Source organism: Montipora foliosa, chromosome 1 (genome assembly GCF_036669935.1).
Source record: "Montipora foliosa isolate CH-2021 chromosome 1, ASM3666993v2, whole genome shotgun sequence".
In the NCBI taxonomy this organism is placed as follows: Eukaryota; Metazoa; Cnidaria; class Anthozoa; order Scleractinia; family Acroporidae; genus Montipora; species Montipora foliosa.
In genome coordinates, this window is record NC_090869.1 from 43,391,851 (window position 1) to 43,407,329 (window position 15,479).

General features: G+C 39.8%; 1 protein-coding gene across 2 annotated transcripts in view; it reads left to right on the forward strand.

The window, feature by feature from the left end:
• The window catches only part of LOC137999240 (anamorsin homolog), a 31,666-nt gene that overhangs the window by 4,843 nt on the left and 11,344 nt on the right, over positions 1-15,479 (forward strand). Inside the window, exons 2-6 of one of the 2 annotated variants that reach the window (XM_068845083.1) lie at positions 3,104-3,244; positions 6,624-6,700; positions 6,893-6,970; positions 7,163-7,235; positions 7,851-7,921. In XM_068845083.1, coding sequence (XP_068701184.1) covers positions 3,104-3,244; positions 6,624-6,700; positions 6,893-6,970; positions 7,163-7,235; positions 7,851-7,921 — 440 coding nt within the window. The remainder of the gene's footprint in view (positions 1-3,103; positions 3,245-6,623; positions 6,701-6,892; positions 6,971-7,162; positions 7,236-7,850; positions 7,922-15,479) is intronic. The other variant, XM_068845092.1, reaches the window with a different exon arrangement.

The following is a 15,479-nucleotide window of genomic DNA, read 5'->3' on the forward strand; positions in this document are numbered from 1 at the left end:
TGCTCGCAAGCAAGTTTTCTCTCTTTTTATGCGATATTCACCATTCCTAGTGAACGAGATTAGTTGCTCCATATTATCTCTTTCTTTTTTTTTTTGATTTGAAATAAATTATATTTGGAGCCAATTTCTAAACAAGTAAGTGACCTATTTCCACGTACACGTAACAACGTCGCAAACAGTTGCAAACAGTTTGCGTTGGCTCGATCGCAAACACTGTCACTTTTTGCGTTTGTGTTTGTGATCCTGTTTTCCATATGCATGATTGCTTTGCTTAACTTGATCTCGTGACATCGTAAGAAAAGCGCCCAAAAATAAAAGCAGAATTAGTTTTTGTGTCATGGTCAACTTCTTGTGTTGGAATTGTTGCGAAGAAGAAGGCAGAGAGGAAGTGTCAAGAGATGTCACCGATTCTGGGTCCAATACATTTTCGAGGAGCATTAACGGGCTGCAGCAAAGCCAGTATCAAATTATACTGTAGGAACTGGCTCTTTGTGATTAAGAACTTTACTAAAGGTATATTTGGCGGGGTATTCCCTTAAGATATTCATTAAATTCACACTGTTTTGAGGAGTATCCTCATTGCCACAATTGTACTCGGACGCCATTTTTATTACTTATACTTGCCTCTACGATTGTGTTTCCATATCGTTGTTTCCTCGCTTTTGCATTGCTACTCGTTGCCATCTGTGATTGGTCGGGGATAAATGTAAAAGGTGTTTCCATTTACGCAAACTGTTTGTGATCAAGCTCTGGGAAGGTGCTTGCGATTGTTTGCGATAAAGTTACGCCCATATGGAAACATGCATATGGAAACAGCAGCCAAGAAGTTCTGCATGATTTCACACATGATTAATCGTTCGTAATGTGGGGTGGGGAAAGTGTAATCCATGTTGGTATCATTTTTTAAGGAAGTAAATTCCATAGAATCCGCTCAAAGTTTCTGTTGTTAGTTTCTATTTTCTCCTTTTGTCTTATCCATAACAAATAACCTTCATTTTTGTTTTCGTCCAGAACTCCACTGCTTCACAATATTAATTTTACTAGCCCCAACGGCTAGTGGAAGCTCAAAATCTACTAGTCAAAACTGAAATTTGACTAGCCTGTGGCTAGTTGGCTACCATTAGTCTCAAGCCCTGACAATACCCAAAAATGTTTCAGAGGTTTTGAGAAGCAAGTCCCTGGTAACAAAGCAAATGACTATTAATGGCTAGAATGAGTAAGTAATTAGACATGTTGAGGATAAAGTGGCAAATCTGGTCAATACTGGAGTACACGTACTGTAACTGTTGCAGTAGAAGTTTTAACCACGTGTGTACAAGGTCATGTTGGGGCTTTAAGAACACTAATTGGTAAACGAGAGACTATCTAAAGGATGTGAAACTTGTCAGTTACATAGCGAAATTGGGTAGTAAAATCGGAAGGTTGGTAGTGGATAATCAGTGAGAGGAGTAATGATTATCATAATAATGATGAAAGTTAATACATGTATAATTATATGAGCCATATATATTTGAACTGGGGGGATGCTGATCAATGACTGCAAAAAAAAACGTTACTTGAGCAGTAAGTACTTACGATGCTGATCATTGCAGTTATATAAACATTATTAACATTACAGTAACTGTAAGGGACAGTTTGTTGTTCCATGTGCCCCCCACTGTACCACCCTTTGTGTGGGTCACATGATCTCAATGCCCTGTGCTCTTCGTTTTGTGTGCATTGAAAGTTTGTGCAGTGAAGGCTTGTTTGTTTGTTTGTTTGTTCGCCTTTTGATCTGCTTCATTGCCATTGATGCTGAGCATAAGATGAAAGGTGCCCAAAAATATGTAAGTCCCAGATTTTAATCGCTTGTTTGTATCACTGTACCACTGTTCGAATCGCAAGCCTATATTATTTTCTAATTTCAGGTGTACCGCCGGCTAGGACAAGTAACAGATTCAGTGTTGGATATTTGTTTGTAGTTTGTTCAACGTTATTAACTGCGATGATCAGCATCTGAACTTGATTCATCTCTCGTAGTTCAAATACATGTAGCTTTCATATAATTTATGTATATTAACCCATTGACGAGTAAAATCATCTGGCGTTAGACAGAGTAAAATACTAAGTCTGGCCGGTTTCGGCCAGTTTGGACGTCAAAGGGTTAACTTTCGTCATATCCTCTACAGGCTCAACATGAACTCACATAAATTTAATGCCCATCTCCCGCACTGGTCAGATATGTCCAGGTTTGCACCTAATTAGATGCATGCGGATTTCAATAAGGGTCATGAAGTGTCCCTTTGCTCTTCTCGCCAACTTCAACGTCACTTGTGTCTCAGAATACAGACAATTTATGTCACAAAGTGTCCCCCAAATGCTGCTCTTTAAGTAAAGATTAACTGCTGCATTTACCCAAAGCTAAAAATAACGCTAACCTTTACCCTTACCTTATTGTTGAAAATAGGTAGCAAATGCTTAGACTTAAGGAGACACTTTGTGTTGGATGTCAAAATTGGGCGTGCATCTAATTAGGTGCAAACCTGGACATAAGTGGCACTGGTACATTAAAAAAAAAGTTTGAATCCCATTCAATCCTGAATTGTTCAGGCTTTCCTTTCGTTACTGCTCGATTAACGTTAATAACTGCAATGATCAGCATCTTAACTTGAAGAATAATGATGTTACACAGACTGATGGTGACCATTTATCCAGTGTAAAAAAAAAAATCAAGCTTGAAGTAGGACATCCTGGTCACTTCAGTGACAGCTTTAACTTACATGTACATTGTAAGGAGAAAAATGCATGGATGTTTGTTCAATAAGCTGGGTTGCTGTATCAATCTTATTGTTTAGATGGCTTTTAAACCCTAAAAAATATCATTTTTTGCAATATTTAATGGTGAGCAAATGGTCAGCTCACCTATGTAACTTTAAATGAGGTTTTCACATGAGTTAATTAAAGTAAACTATTGTAACAATACTGTATATATTTGTAGCAGTGTGTGCAACATTAGTTGCCTGCACTGCTACAGTGTACACTGCTGTTACAAAATGATTTATAGCAATGAAAACAGTCTGTTAAGGGAAAATAATTTTCTTTAAATCTTTGCTTTTGTTCACAGCCTCTCATCCTGACTCTTCATTTGATGTTGTGTTTTCTGGAGTTATCTTTCCATCACTCCTTGTTCACAGTATTGACCTTCTGGCAGAAATTGCTAGGATCCTAAAGCCAAATGGAATGTTGACTCTTACAGAGCTTATTGGTAAGCTTGCTTCATAAGCTAAAAACCACTGTAATTTTTGGAGTACCCTACTTTTAAATGCAGATACAGAAATTAATGCAAAATGCAAGTAGTGTACATGAATGCAGATTTAATAAGTGTTACAAAGTGTCCCTTTACTCTTTTCCAAATTTCAACATTGCTCTTGTTTTGGAGCACAGGCAATTAATGTCACAAAGTGCCCCTCAATTGCTGCTTCTCAAGTATATAAGGGTAAGCAACTGCATTTATCCTGAACTAAAAATATTGCTAACCTTTACCAAATCTTATTGTTAGAAATAGGTAGGAAAATGCTCCTTACACTGTAATAATTGCTTGCATTTCTGGACATGTTTTAATGGAAACTAAAAGACTTTTGACATTCCAGGATCCGATGTTTCATTGAATGCAATTGGTGGCATCTCCATTGTTACTATTGTTTTAATTAAGGTGATTCCTCGGTATTGCACTGCGCATCCTGTGCTGCACATACAGTGTGTCAATATTTATAAATTGGTCAAATTTGTACCGTTGTAAATATGGCGTACATGTAAGTTGATCATACACACTGAAACAGTTCTCAAAACACGTGAGAGAAGTTGTGAATGACCATAACTCTTTGCAAATAAATGTAGGCATTCCGAGAACATGGCAAATTTTGTTGTTTTGATCTACAATAATCGAGATAGACAGCTATACATGTACAGTGTTACTCTTAGACAAGCACGGTGACCTATATTTTTTATTTCATAATTTTGGTGTACAAATTATCCCCTTTAATTTAACAAAAATTCATTAGAAGGAAAAAAAGATATAACTAAAAACGTACACAAAGTCCCTTAGCAATTGATGTAAATTGTGATCTTGAAAACAACGCCTCAAGAAACATTATTTTTGAGTCAACATCATTTTCAGTCGAGTGGTTTTTCCATAAACTATATATATAGATAATTTAACCAAGGCTAAAAGCGGAGCTCCTGGTTATTTCTTCTTACTGCCTGTAGCGTTAGTGAAAATAAAAGGTTTCGAATTGTCCGCATTTTGGTGTTTCCGGTTGCTGCTTTAATAATTAAATCATTTTCTTTACTTTGTAGGAAAATTCTTTGCCTAACTAGTGAATTCCATGGTACAATTTACGCTAAAAACCCATATTGCATGAATCATGAAGCGATGAGTATGATATCGGTTTTTTCAAGTGAAATTTACTTTGGAATTCACCAGTTTGGCAATGAATTTTTCTTGAACCGCATGAGTTTTAAAAGAAAACAAGCACACCCTCAGTGAGCGAATGGAAAAGGAAAAAAGCCATTTCAGAGTCAACTGTCAATAGCCAGCAAATAGGAATCACACTAAAATTAGAAGCCATAAAAAGACTTTGTCAGTTCAAGGTCAAAAGAGACTTTTACTGATGTACTTTATTCCACTGAAAACGAGATCATTCACATTTTGATGTGTTTCATTGAAACGCACCAGGTTGGCTTGAAACAAGAATCGGCAAAATACAGCAATGCAACCAAGAAAGGATGAACTTCAAACAAGATCCTCTCCAACACTTAAATAAGGTGCTTTACACAAATTTTCGAAAACACAAGCAATAACATAAGGGCAAAATTGTCTTGTCACTGTCGAGGCACATTGAAAACCAGTTGGGCAAATGGATTAAAAAGCACTTGTTTGCTCGCATTGTTGAGCAAAACAAACAAACAAAGCAACTTTTTCTGTATGTCCAAAAGAATATGTAGATAATGTTAACATTGTTTAATCCAGTTAACAATAAAAATTCGATTTTCATTCCTGAACAAAGGAAAAACCAATTAACCCATCGTCTGGCGTTATATAGAGTAAAATACTAAGTCTGGCCGGTTTGGACGTCAAAGGGTTAAACCACTTTTTGAAAATAACAAATGGTTTAGTGCCTAAGGAAAGAATCAGTGTGGATTAACTTTTTCCACTTATTATGAGCTATTACTAGTATTCTGTTTTGTCGTTGTCTTTCTCTTTCGCTCTTCTTTTGTTGCTGTTGTAGTCATAGCTCTTCCAGGTATCATGTAACCATATCGTAGCTTCTAAAGATGTGCCAAAAAAATTGAAATACAGAGAAAAAAGCAGCTCTAAACAAATTAAAAAGCGAGCCTGCAATATGGTCATGTGATACTGGTCAGCGGATACCTTGTTTTGACAGGTGTCAATTGATGGAAACATTGATGTTCAATATCAAAGATGTATGGAGGGGTGGAAGGACGTACGTATGTACGGATGGCCGATGACGTCATGGCTATAAAACCAAAACTTCTCGCATCGATTGGTTACCATATTTTCTTAACTATGGTGCTCCACATGCGTGTGCCTTTGGCTATAAGACAGTGTTCCATATGTTCTTATTAGACTTTCTACACCTATCAGGTGTTTTTTCAAATGTTACTTTTAAAGCCCTCTCATTTAGCTACCGCAAAGTGTACCGAGCCGATGAAATAACACGCATGATTAGTATCAGTACGGGCATCAATGGGGTAAGATTGACCCATTACAATGTATATCTCTTAAGCAAGCATGGTGACATAAATTATCTTTTTTATTGTCTTTCTCAAAACAGGGATTAGTAGGGAACATTTTAATGAAAGTTTTAAGAAAATCGTGTGACAAATTTTTTTTCTGAGGAATCACCTTTTAAGGTATTTAAAAATACAATCCTCAACTTCTACTAGCAATGGAAGTAGGCAATATGTAAAATGTAGTTTTAATTTAATGTAGTTTGTTCTACAGACGGACCCTTAGCTGGTAAATAATTTTTTCCTCTCTCTTTCTCTTCCTCTCTGAAATCCCCTTTTTTGATTGTTGACTCGCACTGCGCTTGATAGCATTCGAATACTATTTCCATGCCTCTTGTCTTATAATTAACATTGTACTTCTGCATGTAAACAGATTCGGTGTCAAAAAATGGAAATTTAAGGTCATTACACAAACTCACACAGCCAAGGCTAGGATTCCACTCAGGTTGGCAGGCAAGATAGAAAAATTCCACCCGCTCCCAGGTCCAATCAGATTGTAGGATTTGCAGAATTCCGCACATTGCGAAAAAAATAAAAGTAATTTTTCTTTAGGCAATCTTCTGTGCACTATCTTGTTTTGCGGTCAGTGGCTGTGTAGCAAAATTGTGACGGATTGTAAGGTTTCAAGCAAAAAGAGATTTTCTTAATGGGTTTATTGTGTTAGGATTGATGATTTTTTCATGGCACATGTTTTATAGAGTCTGTTGTATTTTGGCACAACATTTACATTACATGTAAATTATTTTTTGGTTTATTTGGCAAAATGTAAGTCAATAGGACATAAAGATAAAAATAATTATTACAATTATTGTTGTTGCGGTTGTTGTTATTAGGTATATCTGGAAATCTAAGGTCTCAAGAGAAAGTCACCTCAGCCCTAAAGCTTGGCGGATTTGTTAACATTTCTGAGGTCAGTGCTGTGTTCTATGATAATCAATAATAGATATTAGACATAAATTTCTGCAGTAATGATAGAGTCCAACCTTATTGGACATGTATGTGAAGGGACCAGGGACCTATTACCAGCAATAGAAAAGCTTGTTGTCATAAGTTATTACATGTATTATAGTCCTCACTGGACAGGTGTCTCTTTTATTTTTAGGCAAAGCAAGTCAACTTGAATCTAGATCAGAAAAATAAGCTGAAGGAGACGTTCGATGAATTACCAATTGTTATCGAGGCAAGGATGATCTTTCTGTGATGTCTTCAGTCAATCCTATCTTTCCTAAGAGTTGAACTTGATATAGACTTTACTCTGGCTTTATTACACAGATCACTGTATGTCTACTAAATATGAGACATTTGTTTACCAGTATGTTAATTAACTCCAAGAAGCATTTAGCACCATTGATCTTGTGTTCATTATTTTCAGGTTTCAGCTTTTAAGCCCGTTTTTGAAGTTGGAACAAGTTCTCAGCTTTCTATGACCTTTTTGTCAAAACCAGGTTCGTTCTTAAAAGAATTACTTTATTTGTACAGTAGCACCAGACAAGCAAGGCACAAGACTTACACAGTATATCAATGCGTGTACAGTGGTCTCTTTATACGAGCCAGGAGGCCCATCAGGCTGGAACTTAGCCTGGTTTACATGGCATGAAGCTACTAGGAGTGTTTCTACTCCCCCCTGGATGGGATGCCAGTCCATCGTAGGTTACCCCCCAGCATTAAATTCGCCGGTACCCATTTATACACCTGGGTGGAGAGAGGCACTGTGAGAGTAAAGTGTCTTGCCTAAGAACACAACACAATGTCGCCTGCCAGGACCCGAACCCAGACCACTTGCTCCAGAGTCGGGCACACTAACTATGAGACTACCGTACAGGTTGTACACGTACAGTGGCGATATACAAAAATTATTGTTTTTATAGATCAACAGTTTTCATTTTCATTTGCATGCATAGGTACGCGGCTAATGTCTTGTATAAAAGACTTTGAATCCAAGCTTTGTAGTTTAGAGCTCTTGTTCTTGGCTTAATAACCTTGAGACTTGAATAAAGTGATTATTGTTCTTATTATTAACTAAAGACATGGTCACTGCTATTATTTTTAAAATCTTACAGGTGAACCCAAGGATGAAAGTGTAGCTAAAATTTGGACATTATCAGCACAAGATATTGATGATGATGAAATTGTAAGTTTGTTTTACAAGTAAACAGGCTGTGGGTAAAAATGTGCTTGTTACTGATTCCCCTTGAGAGCCGAGTGTGATACAGAATAATTCACTCGTAATAAGCAAGAATTGCCTTGTTACATCAAGATAAAACTGTGGCCTGAGAAGTTGCCAAAGATTTAGTCATGACAATGACACTAATCAAGTCAGTGACTAAAGAACAGTGAGAGTGGGATCTGTATTTCCCATAATAATTATAGTATATAAATTAAAGCTTTCTGATGACCAAAATTTTATCTGGAGCTAGATTTCTAAATCTGGTGAAGTGAATAATAAATTGTGATATAGTAAAGAAGTACAATTGATACGATTCAAAACAGAATTAGATGCATAGAGGATGGTGAGATTAACAACAGTACTGATGATGCTCAAGATGTGGAAACAGGTTGAAATGATTGAGAGGACATACCAAGACACAGTTCAGTTTGGTTGCCAACAAGGTTCCAGTCAAGATCAAGTAAACCGTAGATTAATACTGAAAGCTTAATATTATTGAAATTGATGTGAGCAGAGAATTTATGAGGAAAATGGATTCCTGGACCACGTGATCTTAAAGAAGAAATGTCAACTAAAAAAAGAGACAAGACTAATGGGGCAGAGAAGAGTTTATGATTCCACCATCCAGGAAACTGTCAAACAAAAAAAAGAAGGATGGTAGGCCTGATAATGAAAACAAGATGATAGCTCCTAAACATTGATCATAAAATCAGAAATATGGAGTGTTTTGTCAGTCCCAAGTCACCCAGCAGCTGAAGGCAGAGGTGGGTTTATTGGAGATGTCGGGGTTCTTGACCCTGAAATCACTGTTGGTGCACCAGATCGGAGCAGATGTTTGATTTTATGGCCTGAACATTAAGTTTGTAAATTCAAATCTGAAAACATCTGAAGATACATGTACAGATACATATACATGTATGTGACTTTACCTCTTGCATAAGGGGTTCAGTGTGTTTTACATTTTGGAGCCAAGGGACAGATACAGGTAGAATGTTTGGCCTATTTGCCTTTTGGTGACCAGGGTGCGAGCCAAAACATTTCAAAAATGCCAGCTACATTGTACACGTAATGCACCTGAAGTGTTCCTTGGAGATCATTCATTGTTCCTTGTTTTCAACTTTTTGGTGAAAGTTTCTTTTGCTGTTTATAACAATTTTTGTTTTTCAAGATTAACTTTTTCTAATGTAAACTTTTGCCAAATATCAGCATTGAACAGCATGTTGGAATAGGGAAATAAACTTCTTGATTAATTTTTAATCTGGGAGTAGTGTTAATCAGCTTGGGAACAACCAGGCCCAGATGTTTAACAAGTCTTCTCAAGTTGCTCGGTCGTCCCTGATGATCTGCAAAGTGATAGTCAACCTTACGCAGACCAAGCTGTATCCAATTTAACTTGCTCTAAATCAGACGTAGAAAAATTGCTTGTTGGCCTGAATGTTTCGAAAGCACAATGGTCCAGATGGAATATCCGCACCCATATTGGGCGAGGCAGTACCAGCAATATCAGGACCTCTTACTAGTCTTTTTAATTATTCATTACAATCTGGTACTTTACCCGCCGAGTGGAAGTCTGCCTATATTATTCCAGTTTTCAAAAAAGGCAAAAAAGAACAAGTAAAACTATCGACCTATTTCATTAATAATTTTGCCTTCTGGTTGAAATCCTTGAAAGACTAATGTTTACAACCACATTTCCGCTTTTACTGAATCAAATAACTTACTCAGTAGTCATCAATTTGGTTTTTGTCCTGACTATTTGTGCACAACTCAGCTTCTTCATTTATTTCACTTATGTGCAAGGGCACTTGATGAACGTCATTTTTCCGATGCAATGTTTTTGGACTTTGAAAAGGCCTTCCATTCTGTTCCACACAACCTTCTTCTCTTTAAACTAGAGATATTTGGTATCACTGATCCTCTGTTGCGCTGGTTGTCAGACTTTCTCTTGGACCGATTTCAATGTGCTGTTAAGCTATACACCAACTATCCAATGGCAGAGCACCTGGCACTGACTCTACAAGGAGGGTGGCGCTCTGTTAACGGAGGCACGTCATCAACGTTTTCTTCTCACCTGGCAACAAGAAGCAATCCCTTAGGAATTCAAAGGTGCTTCCATCTTTCACGTTTTCAAGCAAAAAGGGACCCGGCAGGTCTGTGACAACCACCACGATGTTTCGTTGCTGTCAATTGCAGGCAATTAATACTCGCACGGATTCTGCTAAACCGACTTACTACAGTACTCATCTTGAACAGGGGCTGCTACCTGAGAGTCAGTGCAGCTTCTGCAAGCATCTGAGTACGATCGACATGGTGCTTGCTGCGAGGCAGCTACAAGAGAAATGTCAAGAACGAAATGCTGACCTATTTTCCACTTACGTTGACCTTACCAAAGCCTTCGATAGGGTCAGCGGAGACGGCCTTTGGAAGCTAATGGCAAAGTATGGTTGTCCGGAAAAATTCATCACAATGGTACGGCTATTCCATGATGGAATGCAAGCACTTGTGAAGAACAATGGTATGTCATCTGAGCCCTTTCCTGTCTCAAGTGGGGGCAAGAAGATTGTGTCTTGGCGCCGGCACTATTCAGTATCATGCTTTCAGCTATACTGTCTGATGCTTTTAGAGAGGGCGATATTGGGATAAACTTTAGATATTGTACTGACGGAAAACTGTTCAACCTTCGGAGGCTTCAGTCAAAAACCAATACCATGACCAACATAATTAGAGCTCAGGGCTGCAAATAACGGTCCGTCAACAGACAATGTCGGGTCAAATCCTTAGATGGCCGCGATAAATACCACGATTGACTAAACATTCTATTTTCCAGGGAAACAAACCTTTTCAGCAGTAAATTCACATATGACAACATGTAAACTTTACCTGGCCTACATACGCGATTCATCTCAAATGATTGACCGCACATTTCATTGTGTTACGTGTCATGCATGATGCGTGGGTCGTTTATATAAAATATTTGGAAGCTTCTCAAACTTTACTGAAGCAAAAATGCAGTAAGTTTAGATTAAAAAGGCTCAAAGGGAAGAAATCAATCATCACTTCCAGCACGCCCCTAACAATGTGATGGTAATGTACATAAGACTTGGATTTACAGACGTCATACTTCGCAAGGATTAGGTATTGTTTCCCCCATGGAGTATGGACTTGAAATTGGCGAAAAGTAGCAAAATTAGGCTGTCGTTCTAGTATTCTAATGGAAAAAGAGGGTTGTTTGTTATTATCATTTCCCCGGTCCCTTTTAATGAGATATAACAGTGAAACATTTTAAGATTTACCCTTATTAATAAAATTCTGCGCTAAAATTGTGTCAAATAAGCAGACATGGATCCTCTTGTCACTTGTTGTAAATGCACATCAGTTAGCTTGTATTATGATGAAAATCAATTAGATTGCAAGCCTCAGTCAATGTCATCAACTTCATAAGTAACCGTATGTAAGACGTAGAACTGAAGCAATAGTAGTACACACAAATGTGATACTGATTTTGCTGTACCGTATGTTCCACTTTTCCTGCATTGAGATCGATGCTCATGTACAATAAATGCTTTGAAAATGTACTTGTTTCATATTTAAACATCATATGAAGGGGAGAGGGGGCACTTTTATAGGGAAAAGACATACTCGATGTTTGTCCGGCCAAAAATGGGATATGTCCAAGCAAAAATAGGTTTGACCGGACAATTTGCAGAGCTAGTTTAAATGGAGCCCTGACACAACCCAAAAACAAAGACATTAAAACATTTAACTAGACAATTAATTTAGTTTAGAGCTGTCATTCCTCTGTCAGCTGCCCACTACATGTATTCCATGCCCACACTGTTCTAGATTGTTCCGGGCACAGATTGGCCTAAGCAGCCAGCTACGTGCCCATCATCACTATCGCAGACAAGTTACATAGAAAATGACAAAAGTTTGTGGTCTTCATCGATTACGATGGACAAACAACAACATCGATGGATTTCAATCTGATTGGGCACCGGTTCTATCTGGGGTCCCACAGGAAAGTACATGTATGTTAGGCCCTCTTCTATTTATTTTATATGTGAATGATGTTCCTGGTTTTCTATCATTTATTAGCCCTACAGTCATGTTTGCAGATGGTACGTTGGTCTATCATAGCAGTTCACCCACTTCAACATCCAATTTAGTACAAGAAAGCTTGGTGCAAGTCTGTGAATGGTGCCACTTGTGGTGCCCAAGAACTAATGCAAAAAAATGTAAGAGCATGAACTTTACCAAGGCAAGGGATCCTGCTGCCTACAATTACACAATGGCTAACAAGCAATTAGAACAAATACACGCACATTAAGCGCCTTGGAGTACTTCAATCAGAAGATCTATCATGGAAGTCACACATACATGTATGTGACCTCTCGGGCGAAAACGTTCCTAACGACTAGTTCTGAGGCGTGAAGCCGTGAAGTAGCGGTGAAGTTGCTGTGAGAACGGAAAGGGAAGTCGTTCTCACGAGTTAAGGAGTCGTTTTTAAGTAATAGTGACTTGTGAGAACGGAATTGGAAGTCGTTCGCTTTCCTCAAGTAGTCGTTCAAAAATAACAGGTACCTGTGAGAACGGCTCTCGTCATTCACACAAGAAAGCAAAAATATTGTTTGCCTTTCGAACAAGTTTTGAGTTTTCGCTTGCAACCATTGTTTGTCAATCGAACACCTCAAGCAACAAGAGACTAATGGGAAGGTTGACACTGCAAGGATAGAAAAGAAGCTGCTGGAGAACTGTGATAATAATAATAATAATAATAATAATAATTCTCGCGAATATGCGTAGCTTCAAATTAAGGCAACTATTTGTGATACGTTGATCAGAACTGTTGTTGTTGTCTTTATTCTTTTAACAACAACTGCTTTGTGAAATATTATTTACAATAAATAAGGGGTAGCTAAGGCCGATGAGATTTTCTTTTAAAGTTCTGAATAGCTTGTTGAAGCTGGATGTGTCATAATTTTCTGAATGTCACAGCGTACCATTCGGTATGCAAATTTCAAAAGTCAGCAGACAGGCTTGCCTGCCATGAATACCCATCATGGTTCTGGGAAAATCTTTGACTTGTTATTGAATCTTGCATCCTTAAGTATACGTAAGTGGCTCAACGTCAGGGAAAACAACACACTACAAGCACGATTTACTCTTTTATTTCATTTAACTTGTTCCAGGCACGCTACCTACAGGCCAAATTCTTCAGCAAAATAGGCTTAATTAAAGTGCCCCTAACCCCAAAATTATTTTTTCGCTAAAATGAATCTTTGCACCAGTTCGAGACACGTTGCGGCCTTTTTTTCCTTTTTCTAACAAATCCTTCCATTTTATAGGCTTCAAAAGTTGCGAAATCCAAGCATCTTTTGTTCACGACTGAGTCCGGAGGGGAGTGGGTCTATTCCTGATTTGACGTCTCAATCTACTTTGCATGCATTTTTACAAAGAATTAATGCAATGTAAATCAGTTTGTGATACCAAATCAGGAATAGACCCACTCCCCTTCTGACTCGGTCGTTAACAAAAGATGCTTGGATGTTCGCAACTTTCAAAGCCTATAAAATGGCAGGATTTGTTAGAAAAAAACACTGCAGACTCCCGTGATTTACACTCAAAACATGCTTTTTGCTGGCGTGAACCAAGTCACATGGTGGTGCCCTGTCTATTTCTAAGGCATCGGGAGATGAGAATTGGCAGTGAGAATCCGACGGATTCTGTCGCTCTCCTGTTCTCCTCTGCAACTTTCACGCCCTGCCTCATGGCCTGGCGCCAGGCTGGGTGGTCATTTGCCTGCTTCTCCGAAGTGTCAATGTCTTTGCCACACAGTTTGAGGTCTCTTTTGCAGGTGTCTTGTATCGGAGGAGAGGGCGGCCAGCTCTTCTTTTGCCCTCTGTCAGTTCACCATGCAAGATGTCTGCAAATGCGGCCAGGTTCCATGCACTTGACATGGCCAAGCCAGCGCAGGCATCTCTCGCTTAACATGGCAAACATACTGTTCATGTTGGCTCTTTCGCACACCTCTGTGTCGGGCACTCTCTCTTCCCAGTGGATGTGGTGAATGCGCTGCAGGCATCTCATGTGGAAGCTTTTTAGTTTCTTCTCCTGCTTCGCGTAGGTGGTCCATGACTCGCTGCCATAGAGAAGAGTGCTGAGCACACAGACCTGGTAGACACGCAGTCTGGTCTTCTCAGTCAGGCTGGATTTGTTCCAGACTCTCTTGGTTGGCCTGGCCATGACTGCTGCTGCTTTGGCAATACTGTTGTTCACCTCTACCTTGTTGTTGAGTGTGCTGGAGATGGTGGACCCTAGGTAGGTGAAGTTCTCCACAGCTTCCAGCATGTCTGTCAATGCTGATGGTAGGAGGGTGGTCTGAATCTTGTGCCATCACAGTGGTCTTCTTTATACTGATGGTTAGACCGAATTCCTTGCAGGCATGGGAGATACGACTGACAAGCTGCTGCAGGCCATCTTCTGTGTGAAGTCAAGGCTGCGTCGTCCGCGAACAGCATCTCGCGGATGAGCACGTGTGTGACTTTTGTTTTTGCATGCAGTTGGGCAACGTTGAAGAGCTTGCCGTCAGCCCTGGTGTGGATGTAGATTCCCTCGCTGCAGTCCTTGAAGGCATGCGTGCTGGAGGAGCATGGAGAAAAAGATACCGAAAAGTGTTGGCGCAAGAACACACCCGTTTCACCCCATGCACTGTGCATGTCTTCATGGAATGATGTGAGTAGCTCGAACAGTCCGCTCTGGCTGACAAGGGCAAACCCCTTGGTTAGGTCAATGAAGGTGATGTAGGGGGGCATCTGCTGCTCGCGACACTTCTCCTGCAGCTGGCATAGTGAGAATATCATGTCTACAGTTGACCGGCCAGCTCGGAAGCCGCACTGGGACTCTGGGTAGACGTGGGTTGCTAGAGACTGCAGGGGGGTAAGGGCAACTCAGGCAAACACTTTACCAACGATGCTGAGGAGCGATATCCCTCGGTATGTGTTGCAGTCGCTCCTGTCTGCTTTGATTTTATACAAGGTGACTACGTATGTTGGCATCGCGTATGTCCTGAGGGATGTGGCCTTCTTCCCAACATAGGCAGAACAGTTCATGGAGGTGTTCGAGGAGGGCGGGCCTCCCACTCTGCAGGAATACCGTCGCTGCCAGGCACCTTGCCGCAGGCGAGGGTGTCTGTGGCTTTGGCGAGCTCTCTGTGGTGGGTGATGGGTCAAGCTCGTCCATGGCGTCGAGGGCAGTTTCCGTTACGACATTCTGGGTGGAATACAGCTCGAGGTAATGTTCGACCAAGTGCTTCAACTGTTTGCCTTGGTCTGTGATGATATTGACAGACCTGGACTTGAGGGGGACTGATTTGGAGGGGGTTGGTCCCGTGGCCTTCTTTATGCCCATGTACATGCCTCCTGCATCTCCGAAGTCAGCAGCTTGCTGTATGCTGTTGCAGAGGTTCAGCCTGTAGGTGTTGGTGCAGTGACAGGCGGTTTGCTGAGACTTCTTCCTGGCTCCC